Below are 15,852 nucleotides of genomic sequence, written 5' to 3'. Positions count from 1 at the left end.
TTTTGCAAAAGACAGAAAAACCTCTTGTTAGACCGGTGGTGCTGCATCTTGAGAACAAGGGGTGTTGCACCATATTTGGGACACGAGTATAGGGTACTAAGCTCTTGAAACTTCAATCTCAATCCAAAAATTGTTTTTAGATGCTCTTCACTGAACATTTTATAGAACCTTTTTCAAGACAGTTGCCAAGCCTATTCAAATCCATGATTGTACGTTTACATGTCCAGAAGCATTTGTTGACACTACACTGATGCAAGTTAGCTGAGTTGACTCGGAACGGACTAGTGTGTAGCACTGCACGTGACTTTCAAAACTCAGTTACCACGAAAATAAACAATCCTGGTCTCAACAGGAACCAGAACACAACAGTCATTTCTTAGCTTTGGGATTGTGTACTTCAACCGGTAATGATGAGGAATGTTCCGGCTTCCACATCTCTCTCTCTCACACGCACACAAGAGAGAACGTCACATGTAAGGGTTAGTCACTCCAGCAGGTTTCCGCAGGGGAATACTTTAGCTTCCACCTAATGACATTTCTTACAACTGTGCAGTCCACTCTGGACTCATGACCAAGCGGTCCTTCGGTCTGTCTACTTACTTTCTAGAGTAACGATTGTGGAGTTGTACACGTTGAAGATCTGCCCTCGGTGTGTTAACGAGGGTTTACTGCTGCATGACAACATCGTGCGTGTGTGACGTCAAAGGAACTGGTGCAATACAGAAAAATAATTCTTTCCGTGAAATTTCGGTTTCGCGGCAGACAGAGGAAGGGGCCAGATAAGAGTATTCTTCTGAGCAAACAGACAGGAAGGAGGAAAGATGACTTCATGTGTTGATGCTGACGTTGATGACAACATCGCTTTCCCGGTAGGCACAGTCATCTGCAGTCGGGCCTCTACGACGACTGTGCCGACGATAGAAACCTCCGCGGATAGTTTTGAACAAGTGACTACTCCAGAACAGATTTTAGGTGAGTGGGTGGCTTTCTCGAATATTCTCTCACATATTTCAGTCATGTTACTCATCATACACCACACAATGGAGTGAGATACGTCACACACACACGTTACATTGAAGAAACAATTGAAAATACGCATCATCCCTAGACAGGCTGACATTTTAACTTCGCAGGCACAGCCACTGGCGGAAGCACACAAGCGACCGAACGGACAACAATGACATCTACATCTGTTGCTGCTGCAACTACCAGAGCTCCTTGTAACGTGAACTTAGGTAAGTGAACGTCGCACTTGCGAGCACACACACACACAGACAGACACACCATTCATGAACTAGTGCCCGAGCGAAACAAAGGATCGACAACATCATTAAACCAGCCAGAATTATACATCAGATCAAGACTGATATGAACAGAAATAAGGATTATTGTTTTTATTATTATTGTTATTGTTCAGGTATTAGTACGTACTGTCGTGCACTTATGCGAATAGATACAATTGAAGACACAGGTACACATATTCATGCACGCGCACATTCATCTAGAATAACATTCACACACACACACACATTCTCGCTCACAGGCATGATGTGATAGACACTAAGTTGTCGCTGTGTTATTTGATTAACAGAACAACTCAGTGCTGTTTACAACCTCGACAATATACGACAACAATGCAACGAGTTTCACGCCTGTACCGTGGAGCTGTATAAGTCTGAGAACCTTCACCGCATCCTGGCCGGCGACAACATTCAGCTCCGTAACATCTGTGGGTAGGTTCTCTACTAAAACTGTCTTTCTCACTCTCTCTCACTCTCACTCACTCTCTCACTCTCTCTCTCTCACACACACTGAATCACACTTCAGTCAACTGCCTCGTGTTGCAGGCTGATGTACCGAAACAACAACAACAGCAGCTACCGGATTCTGGAACAGCAGTGCTCAACTCAGGAGAGAGAATCCATCAAAGGCTTGCTGGAGGAGAAGTTGTCGTCTGTGTTTGACGATCCTTCTGAAGGAGAAGGCACCGAGACTTGGTTGAAACTCAAAACTTGCCTTGACGGAGCCCCTGACGACGACCAGTACATAAATAAATTGTGCAGGTAGGTGTTTATAGTAAGTCTAAAATAAATAATAATAAATGAAAAAACGTTTTTCGACACAATCTTTAAAGAAACAAATCCTACAGTAATCTTGCTTCAAAGAGACTGTATAATACAGCTAGACTACTTTATTTCAAACATTAGGTGTGTATTCCACTTTAAAATATGTAGGTAACACTACGTGTCATTGACATTATCAGTATTTATATAAAACTGAAGTATTTAACATTGAAGTTGTAGAATTAGATTATCATAAATGTGTTGTCGACCATTCAAATAATCCAAGTGCACACGGACAGACACAAAATCACACAAGTACACACAAACACACACACACAAACACACACACAAACACACAAACACACACACAAACACACACACAAACACACACACAAACACACAAACACACACACACAAACACACAAACACACACACACACAAACACACTCACCAACATAATCAGCTCTGTTAGTCTTGTTAGGGAGTGGTATAAGCATAGGTATAAACAGGACATAGGTTTCAAAAAGACTTGTCTGCTCAGTCAGTTGATTGTTTAAAAGCAATCTGTGTCCAACCAGATGAGACTGACTGGGAGGTTTTAGCTAAGGGGAAGTCCCCGTGGATCCTCCCTCCTTCCTTCCTTCCTTCGTCACGTTTGAATGTCCTACAGCACAATCAAGCTTCATTCATCTTCCTTCTCTCCTTACTCATCTACATACATCCACTCCACTCCAAGTCCCTTTGTCACACACAAGTGCATTCTGCAAGAACAATAAATGTTCTTATCGCTCGAAACACACTCGTGAACTTTGTCCTCTTGTTCATAAATCTTCTGTAAGTATTCTTACTGTAGTCTCCCTTCAAAAGCACATCGCTAAAATGTTTCCGTGTGATCATGGATCTTTCTTTGACACTGGTAAAAAAATTATGCTCATGTTCATTGAAAAATTCAGACATACAAACAATAACTAAGAAACAAATTTTTAAAAGAACTCAAACAATAAATCTGCTTTGAATACGATGGTTTACGAAGTAGAAATTTCAAAGGGAGCGAAACTTTCTAGATCCCTAACGGTTTCATTCGTGGTCATCTCATCAATTGTCCAGAAACTCATGGGATGGTCATTTGTAGGAAAAAATTTCCACGGAGGAGCGTGTGCCACATTCTAACTCAGCAGGTCAGCAAATCTTTAGGTAGTCTAGAGGTAATCAAAAATAACATATAAAAGGATAATAATATTAACTATTGGCTTGGTATCCACCAACAGGTTGAAGGGAAACTCCACAGCTCCACTGTGTAATCAACCTGATGTGCAGAAGACAACAGAAACGTTTTTCAACGCCAAGCTGAGAGAACTTCACTGTCAATGTGATGCTGTCATCAACACACCCGGTAAGCACCCGGCCTGAGTCACAGCACCCAGTCGTTTTTTTGTTTTAATTTAAAGTCCTGGTGGGTTCCGAATTTTCCCCCAAACTTAGTGCCAGACATTATTTTCTAAATCTTGATAAACACACCCTTTCCGTTGTCTGACTATGGATAAAGAGAGGTTAACAACACAGACGTCACGTGTGTACACACAAACACCTAATTAACATATGGCTCCCATTGGCTAAGACCTTAGCAACATCCATACCTCTGTGTTGCTGATGACCTCTTTCTGTCCATGGACATGGACACAGAAACTTCATCAGATAAAATGTTGATCCCACTAGTCCTGTGATGATAAACTGAAAGTAGGGATGGATATATTTCTGGTGAGGATTAACTTTTCTTAACAGAGATGACATCTAAAAGGTATGATAAATAATGATGAAGTTGCCATTGAGACATATTCTTAGTATTATGTGTGAAGTATTTTAGTTCATAATGGTAATAACAGCATAGCTTTAGCCTGGACATGATATGTTTTCTATTTTTGTTCACTAGATAAAACAGACAATCTTCCATCCAGTCGTTTTCTCAGTCAAATATTATCGGGACAATGATCATATTTATCAATATATATTAATGACAATGACTATGGTTATTTAAGTACTAAAAATGCATTAATTGATCAAACGCTGTTTCGAGCTTTGTTGTGCAAAATTTCTTATTTTTTTCGAATTCTCATCCTTTGCTAATTCCTTGGTCTGAACGGTCATCGCCAACAATAAGTTATCAGGCATCAACAGTCTCTATTTCATTCCTCGTGATAAGTTTTCATCGTTCCCTCAGATACATGATAAGGGATGTGTGTGTGTGTTTGTGTGATTTGCTCACGTGTCTCACGTGTTTCACGTGTTTCCTCAGCTCCATCCTTACCTCTGAGGGCGCTGATTGGCGGGGCCTGTGGCGGGGCGCTGATACTCATTCTCCTCGTCATCATCATCGTTCTCTGCGTTCGACATCGAAAGCTCCGGCGTCGTCTGTACGTACTGCCGTGTCAATCCTGAGTGTGTGGACAGACCTCCTTCCCCGATTGTCCTTTCACTGTCTTCAAACCAGTCCTTATTCTTACACAAGGGTAGACAAGTTGATGGGGGTCAAAGGGTGGGAATAGGTCAAGGTCTAGGCACACTCTGTCTCAGTCTTGTCTTTGTCATGTGTTGTGACCGTCAAAGCACTTAAGAGATTTAAAAAGACTAGTTCTAGGTCAGAAAAAATAATTTTTAAGCTGCGGCTGTGACATTATTTTGATTGGTTTAAACTGTGAAGAACTAAAGTACTGATACTTTCTCTTATTCTAAAGATAAGCATGCATGTTGTACTACAAAAAGGATTTATTTCAGTTAAATTTGTCGCCAGGAAGACAGAGTCAAAGCGTTCTGGAAACAAGACTTCACCAACCGACAGTTCTTGGCTTTCCAACCAAGGAATCCGCAATCACTCTCAGGTATATCACTTTTTTCGTTGGAGTATGTGTTACGGCTCTTGCCCTCGCCTTTTGAGTATCTGTCATTAGAAACAGAAGGTTTGAATTATTTGTTTCGCAAGATTAGTAAAATTGTCAACTGTACGGTTTCCTTCATTTTTGTGAATTGTGTCCTAGGCACCCGAAGCTCGGGTGATGCGCGACAGCCCAGGCATCAACCTGCCACCCAGGCACCGCGGCTACCCGAGCGTTACATCCCATTACCAACATCCAGCCCCCGCCAGCCCCAGCGACAGCAACTACATCGAGCTTCTACCTGACGTCGCCTGCATCTACCGTCAGCAGGGGTTGCCTGGAGACCGCGGCCATGGACTGGTCAGCAACCATCCACGGGACCGTCCGTACGACCTGGCCAAGAACGTGGCGCCATCTCCCGCCACCGAGAGAAGGATGAGGATGGAATGCCCGTCGGGACGATATGACAGGCCGCTGGAGACGATCGACATGAAATCCATGGGGAAGAGCAAACCTCAAGGTGGCTACAACCACCTGGGTCTCCAAAGGGGGACCCCAGAGGTCGGGAAGAGGTCACAGCCGCTCACGCGCCAGGTGGCGGAGTCCGAGGATGCTGGGGAGCGCAATTGTTCTAACGAGCACAGTTATTTTGAAGTAGAGCCCACTGACACTACTAAAGTGTAGATGAAGGATCAAAATTACTTTCTCATCTGCAAATTGGGACTTTTATATAGATACCACAGACACTGTGCCTTCTTTCGTTTTTGTTTTGGCTGTTTTGCCTTGTTTATTTGTCATGTCAAACGTTTACTGGGAAGCATTGTCTCTATTTTTTACTTTCCTGGTGTTTTATATATTTGTTCACTTTATTTTTTTTTCTTCTTTTGTTTTTTTGTGCGCAATGAGCATTCTTCTGAATGGATACCTGTGCATTACAAATCAACATCATCATCATCATTGGCTTTGATACAATCACTGTAGACCAGAGCTGAGAATCACACCTTGTTATTTTTTTATTATTATTTTTAAGCAATGTTGGTCTACAGCTGGGTGCCAAAAGAACAATTTATTCTATAATATTATTGAGCAAACTGACTTAACTTCTGTCTGCCAGCGATAGGCCAACAGGTTTATAGTCCTTCAGCCAACTTTGGGACAGAGATGCTTTAGACAGTGTGCTTAATATGAAGAATTATTTTAAACATTTGAAATCTGTGGCTAGAATATAGTGCACTACACGTTTATGTTTAACTAGAAAGATGTGAACACTTCATGTGAACAAGTGCAGATACGAATGTTTATACTTATATTAGTGCGATGGCTTATGTTAAACGTGCAAAATGTGTTTGTCAAAAATCTCGTTTATGTTCGTATTACATGTTGAGTAAGTTTTATATTATAAATTCACCAGCATGTGTCAAGCTGGCGGGTAGGGACTGAAACCTAATAAAATTCATTAAATCTGGTTGATCGTTGGTTTCGTTTATGGTTCGCGTGTGTTATGTTTGTTAGAAGTAAGTTGCCTCGGAATATGTTTATTTTTAATGATTTTCAACGTTCGAAGATTTTATGAATGGTTCTAAACGATAATGACGATAACCAAATGATAACATACTATGCAAAATTGGAGAGAAATTGAGGTTTTCCTTAGTGTCTATATCTACTTGGACAACGAGGACACAAAGAGAGAGAGACTTAGAGACAGGGCGGCAGAAAAATGAGAGCTATCGATAGACAGACTTGTAAAGCAAGAGAGAGAGAAAGAAAAAGACTTGTATGATGGATAGAACCACAGTAATTTATATTTATCTTCACTCTAGCCTGCGTGCTTCAATTAAAGGGTGATTTATAAAATGATTTCTTTAGAGTGTTCAAACATACTCAAACATTGTGTATCACAGCCTTCAGGAAGCACTATCCCAGTACTAACAAACTACAAACATGGCGAGAAACATTCAGCAGTAATTACATAATTATAAGGAAAGTCTTTAAGATAATTACTATAGGGTTAGATCGTTTGCTGGATAACTCATCAAATGGAGGCTAATATGAACAGTGAGAAGGAAATGTCCTCTAGACATCTTCAATAGCCTTTAAATCTTTTAGCAAATCGCCTCTTAGTCTACTTTGGATGTCTTGACTAGTATTGTTTGCATTGAGAAAACAAAACAAACAAACAAACACATACACGCACAGAGAAGGAGAAGAGAGAGAGCAAACAGCGGGCTTGAATGTCCTGAGAACTTGTGCATATTTCTATTTAATTTATTTATGTTGCATTTAATTAACCGAGAAGGCAATTGTTTCCTGCATCCATTTCTCTATCAACCCTCCGTCACTCAGCTCGACCCTCACACGGAGGCCGCCACGACGAGAGAAGGACAGGGCGGGGCTACGTCCTGATATTAACACCGGCATCTGTCAATCACAGTCACGTGCTTCAGTGCAACAGACTCCAGCAAGGAGATCGAGGGATCAGGAAGACGCCATGCCTGCAGTCTCCAGTTGCGTGTCTAAGGCTAATCAGTCAGCTGTAATTATAGTTGAGATAATAAATTAAGTTGAGAAGGCTTAATTGTTTCCACTTCATCATCCACGGTCCTGAGGTACTAAAGGTCGTTAGGCCCTCGCTAGAGATCGAGCTCAAACTGAAAGCATCTTCGTATTTGTTGTTCAGGTTCCTTCGCACAGCCATGACTTCCTCACTAGGGATGTTGTTTGTAATAATGGTGAAGGAATTTTTTCGCGTCCATGACCACTTTTCTCTTTTTCTTTTGCAGTTAGAGTGTACATGAACACAATACAGTTAAAAGGTTTAAGCAATCATTTTGAACAGCGTAAATCCTTTTCTGGATATCCTAAGGCAGGGGTCTCAAACTCATATTAGCATGTGGGCCGCAGTGGATACAGCAGTCAGCGGGCGCACACGAAAAGAAATGTTTTCATTAAATTTACGAACACTACTGTCACTGCAGTTAAATGCTAAAAACGTTTTTATAATTATTAATACATTTAGTTAGTTTATTACATGCACGGCACTTTAGTTTATTAAAATAAGTTGACGTTGTCTCTTCATAATAAAGGTAATTTCACTGTTAATCACCAGAAAACATACATATACACGCGGACGTGGCGAGCGCACAAATGTTTCGCGCCGCATTCGGCCGCGGGCGCGTGTTTGAGACCCCTGTCCTAAGGTATCTTTGGTGTAAAAGGTTTTAACTGTACTGTGTTTTTATTCTTGTTACTTATAGATAACAAATTTATAGAAAGGACGATCGACTTGTTTTCGACTGCAAAAATGAAAACTTTAACGCAGAAATTAATATTAGCATAACCTGTCAGTTACACTACACTTTACACTACAAACAATCCAAAAATGTATAAGTACTTCCACATGGGTGAGAGAGATAAAAATGTTGTATGGACTCGTGTCTTGTCGTTTCCTCATTAGCGCCATATTGTACGAGGACATCCCTGCCCCTCTGCAGGAAGCCCCGATCATTAGGATAGAACTTGAAAATTCCGATGCAGGGGCCACCTATGGCCGGCTATCAATACACGGCTCTGAAACGGCCGGCCCTACATCAGAATTTTCAACTCTGTGATGGCGACCACTTCTGATGGTATCACTCGAAGACCGGCATCGCCACGTCCTGTGTCTCTGCACAAAACATTTTAACTTCCTCGTCACTGTGTCTTCTAGGAACCTGCTCACAATCGTGCAAACAACCTCATCTGTAAACAACTGTCATAGTGTGACACGCAGACAGTCAGGCTTCCACGTTCAGGATCCTACCAGATGTTTGTTCTGGAATCTGGAAACTTCTAGAGACTTCAGACAACAGAGTAACAACATCTCGTGCATTCAGGACGGGAGAAAAAACAAACAAACAGTCATCGGAAGTGCAGATCTTCCTGAAAAGCGAACTTCTACGCTCATAGGATAAAAAAAAAACAGAAAAGCTAAGAATCGCGTGATTGTGACTAAAGAAGTGAGAAGAAGGATGTCAGGTCAAACTAATTCACTAACCAGTCCCCCCCAGGAGACCTCTAGCAGCCACACAAAGACCCTGGAGACAAGGAAGGGGGCTGACACTCCGCCACGGACACAGACCGAAGGTTGTGATGACGAGGACGATTGTGGCAGCAGCAATAACTATAACAACAATGTGTTAAATGATGTGAATACAGGTAAGTGAGATGTAAACACACAATATATATATAGAGAGAGAGTTTTTTCTTTCTCTATACAATGAGCGACTTTTATTGTGAAAGGTGAGACGACAGACGTGTAGAAGATGGCCGTCTGTAGACAGCTGTCATCCTCCCTGAACAGTCGATCTCACTGATTTGCTTCCTTCAGTCATTTTTGCTGCTGCAGTGCCATGTTTTGAATGATGGATGTTTATTATAGAACTGAATACAGTGGTACCTCGACATACGAGTGCTGACATCGGTGTTTTGAGCTAGATGGGTACGAGCCGCCGAGCCAGCGATATTTTGCTTCGAGATAAGAGCAAGATTTGAGATAGAGGAATGCACACTACACCACTGCACACGACCCCAAAGCGTGGGCGGATGTTGGGGTCGTGTGCAGCGTCTACAGTTTCTCCCACCTCAGACTAGACCTCAGTCTGTACGTGTGCTTGTTTCCCTCGTTTTTGAAGCATTTTATAAGTTGGGTTCGCGTTTTTTTCTTTTTTGTACATTACAAAACGAGTATCACATTATTTTTGTCCATGGGTCCGAGAGGATGTCCATTGAATTAATAGGGAAATCGTAGGAAAACATGAGCAAGGTGTGCGAGTAATTGACTTGGCGAGGGATGTACGGGGCACATCAATGATATGTTCTGGCTTAAACAGAAGTTTGAAAGGTACAACGAGGGCGTTACAATAATTTCTAAGCTCCGGACTTTCCCATGAAAAAGATGGAGAAACATTACTGTGTGGGTGACAGAGAAGCAGCTTCAAGTTGAACCTTAACCCAAAGCATCATGTGTGAGAAGGCACGAGCGCGATTACGTCATTTGCTGAAAATCCCACACACTTCACAAACAAGAATGTTTTATAGAAATATGTATTGTTATTCATAAAAAATGTTTCTTCTTGTAAATACATTTTTCTTATTCAAAAACACTTAACAAAAACACTGAGGTGGTTTTTGGGAGCTGGGAACGGATTAATGGCATTTCAATGAATTTCAATGGGGAAAATTGCTTTGAGATACGAGCAAGGTTACGGAACGAATTAAACTCGTATCTCGAGGTACCACTGTATATAGAATCTTCATTCATGTTGTGTTTTTCTTGATGGTCACAGTAGAAGTACAGGTTTTTCTCATAACAATAAGAAAACTTCTCTTTCCTTCTCTCTCTCTCTCTCACACACACACACGTACGCACACACGCACGATAAGGTACACTTATCTTATAAAAACAGTTTGTCAACATTGTTTTCACATTTCCGTCGCTCTTACAGGTAAATCCTGAAGTCTTTTGAAATGTAAGATAACTCATGCTTATAACAGGCTGAACAACCTGCATTCATCTTTCTCTGTTAGCAAACCCGAGACACTGCTTCAACTTCTGAACATGGAGGTCCTGTGAGGTCTCAGGTGAGAAAAAGTATTTTTCTTTATCCTCTCTCTTTCATTAACACACAGTCGTATAATAACATAACGAAGTTAGTGTTAGTATGCATATACACCAATATAATTATTGTTGCATGTGTAAGTGTCCCTAGTTACCGATTAGGCAAGTCAAGCGTAGATAATCCGATGTTACAGATGATCAATGACTTGATCGAGAAACAGTAAAGCAGGTGAAGAACAGCGGTTTTCGGGAAAAAATTATAGTACAATAGATCACATACTTACTATAATGTCACTCATGCAAAAGCAATTTGGTCAGACAACAACAAACAACAACAACAACAAAACAACAAACTATAAGGAACTTACGTTGAATTTTGTAAAGCCTTTGTAACAAAAAAATTGTTGCATGTCTCTAGAAGAAATGGTTCATGGAAAGATGCTCAGAGCCATCAAAGCTATGTATAAAGTTTTTTAATGTACACAACAGATGAGATGGGGCCGAGTATTTGAAGTTTCCAGATGTCTTAAAGAAAATTTTGATTTCCTGTTTTATTAATAAAGTTAACTAATTACATTCGACAAGAAGGTATGCACGGTATTTAGCTTTCCTCTGATTTTATTCAATTAATTATTCTGTTTGCTGGTGATATCATGCTACTGATACCGTAGTGGGTCTGCAAAATCACAAATGTAACTTTGTGTTAAGTTGCCAAACACCTTGTGGTTAACAAAGATAAAGCAAACCTTGCTGTTTTGGGAAGACATTTGATGAAATTTAAATGTCTACGTGTTGATGACAATCCAGATGCCTACTCTACAATAATTTGTACATATGTGTACATAATTGTTGATGGCTTTGTTTTGCTTCTACTTGGGCCGATGGACTAGTCAATAAAGAGATTCGCAACAGTTTTATTCACAACTTGTCATTTATAACATCCTGTAAACTGGGATTTTCTATCTATATTAACCTAATAGCATATTTTATTATTTGTAAACCATTTCTCTTTCAGAAATAGTAAAACAGATCGTTGACAATTTCTGCTCACTTTAAGACTGTTATTAACAACAAACCATGAGGCTTTTGTCTTTTTTGTCACAGACGTGCACAAAGACTATATTGAAAAGAACAGAAACATACTAGAGAACAAATGCAAGAAGTTTTACACGTGTACCAAGGAGCTGTACAAAACTGAAACCCTTAGTCGTATCTTGGAAGGCGGTGATATCCAGCTCCATAATATCTGTGGGTTAGTATACAACACCAAACTTGTGAGCACCTACCTCCACTTTCTTTGTGTGTGTGTGTGAGAATAGACATGCAAATATCCACATAATAATGAATTGCATGTTCGAAGAAACATACATACTCGCCTACACACATACACAACACATACGTACATGCATAAATTCTTTTGAATTTGTTTTAATCAGTTTATTTCCGTAACCACCAAGCTATCATTTGTGTATAATGAGAGACACAGAAGGTTGAACTCGGTATTGCAGCCACCGAGTTTTTGTCGGCTTTACTGTCTGATGTACATGACTGATGTACATGACTGGTGTACATGACTGGTGTACATGACTGGTGTACATGACTGGTGTACATGACTGGCATTACAACCCTGTGTACCCGAACAAACCTCAATCGTCTGTTCTTGTTCCAGTGTACTGATTCAAGACAAGGACGACCAGCATGCCACAGAGACTAACACATGCTGGCCTCAGGCGAGAGAATTTTTACAACAGGAGCTAGAAGAGGAGCTGAAGACCAAGATGGAAAAATATTATGATGATAATGATGATGAGCCGACCTGGGAGGACCTTGCTGACTGCCTAAACAATACGGCGGATCTAGACAAGCTCTGCAGGTATTTTCTTGAGTGAAATAACAATTATTTACGATTTCACCGACAATAGTCACTTTCTCTATATTCTCTTGCTATCAGTAACTACTCACCTTCTAAAGGTCGTCTCAGACCAGGTAAAGAAACTATCCCTGAAAACTTTAAAGTTCCACTGAATTATCACATTTATTTGCAAGTAAGTATGTACTCTTTCTTATTACTATTGTTATCAATGTTGATGCATGTACACTGTATACATTGTATGCGTTACCACAATGTTAGGTTTGTGTTCTGAGTGCTAATCAACTACATGAACAATGTAAGTGGTAGAAAAATAAACCCTAAAAAAGCTTCAGAGGACATGGAAAAATAGTCAGACTGAATGCGGGGACCTAAAATTCAAGATGTTGTTCAAATCACCCCAAAACAACACTGGTTTCCTGTGACTTTCCCAGCTTGGTCATACGTTTAACGGCATTTGTCTGGGTAAAACTGACCTTTAACCTGTGTATCTGACTTAGGGCTGAGTCATCTGCCAACTGTATTAACATCTACTGGCGGCTGACACCTACAGTGAGTGGGTATGTTGTAACCAGGTGTAGCCGTGTAGAGTTGTTTACACACAATACGTTGTAAGCATTTCGGGTAAGAGAAGGCAGATGGATAAAATAATTCTGGTGCCATCCACAAATAGGTTACAAGTGGAGCAGCCTCTGTGCCACTCTGTTGAGATAGAGTCAAAAACGGAGAAGCTTTTCAACACCAAGCTGAGGACACTGCACTGCTACTGCGAAGGTTTATCTCCAGGTTTATCTCGAGGTGCTTACAGCATTTCTTTGAAACGATGGTAAAAAGGAAGGTAGGAGCTTTACTATGTTTAAGACTGGACAGAAGGCTTATCTGTATTGTTCACTGGCAGTCAAGGTGAAATTTAAAAGTCGTCGTTGCTGTGCTGGAGTTTTCTCTATAAACCCTGTTTGTGTCTCCAGACCGGAGCGCGCTGATTGGCTGGACCTGTGGTGGAGTGCTAGCGGTGATGATGCTCCTCGTCGTAATCGCTGTCCTCCACATCAGGAAACGCAAACGCAAGAGTCGTCTGTACGTACCATGATGTTATTCTCTGTTTTGATGCTGATGATGTCGCTCATGTCGTCTCGACGTACCGTGATGTCGTTCTCGGTCTGTCGTCTCTGTGTAGTGCTGGTGTCTCTTCCTCTGACACAGGCTGTGCAAACGCTGAAGTATCCTCAGTACCACAGCAGTAGATTTAGTCGCCGTTATATGCACTTTTTTTGTATATTTTTTTTTTCTTTACTAAATATTTAACTTATATATTTACTTTCGCGACAGCTATCTAGCATGTACCGTATATATTTAGCCTGACGACATATCCTTAGCATACACAGTACATATTTAGTACTTGTGGGTGTACCCTGGGTATTACGCCTACTTTCTCTCTCACCAGCCAGAGCGAGGCGCAGCGCTCGGCCAACGTGACGTCATCAGCCGATGACACCTTGTCTACCTACGAAATCGTCGATGATCACTTTCAGGTAGGTTACATCTCATCCTCATCTCCATTGCAGACTTTCTCATGATACTAACGGCTCTGACATTAGAAAGGTGTGAACCTTGTTCGTAGCTTTCACTAAAACAGAGAAGACAAATCGTGGACAACAAAGTTATGCAGGTGGCATTTATCAGTTCTGACAGTTCAGATCTCTCAACAGACTTGTAGATATAAATTCTTTAAAGCTTTTGATTACTGTTTCATTTGCATTATCATCATCATAGTCGTAATCATAATCAGCATCATCATTATCATTCTCTCTAATTACGACAAACTTTATTTATATATTTGGAGTGAAATAAAATTAAAAGCAACATTTTATAAAACAACCAGTTGTAATTGCAGAGTATTTACCAAAATATGACAAACGTGTTACTGACGTTAATACACCGACTTCAGCAAACTGTCATTTCAGATGATGAACAGGGTTGTTAACTTAGATGGAAAAGAAATGGGAGCAGACCTTTGAACTTTGCTGTCCAGCTTTCGTTTTGACTTGGAGCTGTTCACTTATTTTCCAGGGACCGAACTCGTGGTCGGAGAGAATAAAATCGTGGCACAGTAGGGACCAGGCGACCTCCGGCTTACCTCCCCGCGACCTGTCCTACCAGCCTCCACACACCACCAGCTCCGGCGACCACCACAGCGAGGACTCAGCTCCAGATATCGTCTTTCTCTCACCTAGACAGGGGCTACCTGCACCGCACCTCTAGTACTTCCGGAGGTCAAGGGTCTTTACAGGAGCGTCTGTACGAACTAGCAGTACCTTTGACCACCTGTCTACCAGACGAAAGGAAAGCGAGCCCAGGAAGCAGTTCCGGAGGACATGAAGGGCCGTTTCAGAAAGAAGAATATTCTAAAATCGACCACACTTCGCTGACAAGGTTCAAAGAGCACGGCGATTATTCTAAGCTAAGCTTTAGACTCCTGTCAAACAACATGGCCGCCGAGGAGATTGGCGATGAGCTGCAGCTTCCTGTGAGCATGTCGACTGCTTTAGAGAAAAGATGAAGAACAAAAGCAGTCGACTTCTTCTTTATATAAAGACTCTTTGATCACCACATTATAGACGTAGGTTCGTCAAGAAGATTTTCTTGCTGTCGGCATTTGAGAATGACTTGATATAAAAACCAAACTTTTTTGTTGTTTAGCATATTGTGCGTTGGTATTCAACAACAGCAAATTTATTTGTGATTGTAAATCTTCAAAATGATAAAAAGTGTAGAACAAAGACAATACTAGACCACTGTGGCGCTGCTAAGAATGCCTCAAAATTACTGATTTGTGAAGATTGCACTTTATTCGTGTTAAGATACGCGCCCCACTACACTATATCACCTTCTGTACTCCGCCATCTTATTTGTGTGAAGTTTCATCCACAGAAGCAGCGTCGGAATAAATTTCTAGTCGCTAGTTCTTTACATTCTGAAAATAAACAATCTCGGCTGCTTCATTTTTCAGACATCAGTTTAGTGATCAGCCTGCTGCTGCTTAAAGCACTAAAAACATTGGCTAGGAGTTCTGCAGTGACTTACCTCCCTTGTAACAGATCCTCAGCACATACATAGTGTACAGAACTATGCAGTGGCGTAGGAACCAGGGGGCAGCGGGGGCAGCCGCCCCCCCAAGGAAAATACAGGGGGGGGGCCAGGAATATCCTTTTGCCCCCCCCCCCATATTTGAGACGTAATTCTCACAAAGAGCAAAGAACTGAAGAAAGGTAGGGGAACGTAGAGAGGAGACGGTCATCACCGTCACAAAAGCGGCCCTGAGGCAAGTGGAGGCCCTAACACCTCTGACGATCAGATCGGGGACAGTCCGTTGGTGTTGTTTGCCATGCTTAATTGCAGGCTGTGTTGAAGCCTGAGTGAGAAAGCAGCCGGACAGTACATCGGTACATCGAG

General features: G+C 41.3%; 2 protein-coding genes across 3 annotated transcripts; both read left to right on the top strand.

The window, feature by feature from the left end:
• Nucleotides 1–425: 425 nt before the first annotated feature.
• Nucleotides 426–6,398, top strand: LOC112563082. 2 transcript variants are annotated; one of them, XM_025236803.1, is made up of 8 exons: nt 428–972; nt 1,134–1,235; nt 1,592–1,733; nt 1,848–2,063; nt 3,332–3,456; nt 4,357–4,474; nt 4,852–4,939; nt 5,096–6,398. In XM_025236803.1, exons 1-8 carry the CDS (start codon nt 822–824, stop codon nt 5,615–5,617), a joined length of 1,464 nt encoding a protein of 487 aa, XP_025092588.1. In that variant the 5' UTR covers nt 428–821; the 3' UTR covers nt 5,618–6,398. The 2 variants fall into 2 exon arrangements, with proteins under 2 accessions (XP_025092598.1, XP_025092588.1); XM_025236813.1 differs by lacking the exon at nt 1,134–1,235 and having other exon boundaries at nt 426–972.
• Nucleotides 6,399–10,496: 4,098 nt separating this feature from the next.
• Nucleotides 10,497–15,639, top strand: LOC112563091. The gene is made up of 7 exons (XM_025236824.1): nt 10,497–10,552; nt 11,634–11,781; nt 12,199–12,402; nt 13,073–13,197; nt 13,368–13,476; nt 13,844–13,931; nt 14,470–15,639. Exons 3-7 carry the CDS (start codon nt 12,308–12,310, stop codon nt 14,659–14,661), a joined length of 609 nt encoding a protein of 202 aa, XP_025092609.1. The 5' UTR covers nt 10,497–10,552; nt 11,634–11,781; nt 12,199–12,307; the 3' UTR covers nt 14,662–15,639.
• The last annotated feature ends 213 nt before the right edge of the window (nt 15,640–15,852 follow it).

Source organism: Pomacea canaliculata, linkage group LG1 (genome assembly GCF_003073045.1).
Source record: "Pomacea canaliculata isolate SZHN2017 linkage group LG1, ASM307304v1, whole genome shotgun sequence".
In the NCBI taxonomy this organism is placed as follows: domain Eukaryota; kingdom Metazoa; phylum Mollusca; class Gastropoda; order Architaenioglossa; family Ampullariidae; genus Pomacea; species Pomacea canaliculata.
The sequence above is the reverse complement of the archived record's forward strand: the minus strand, read 5'-3'. Positions and strand labels throughout refer to the sequence as shown.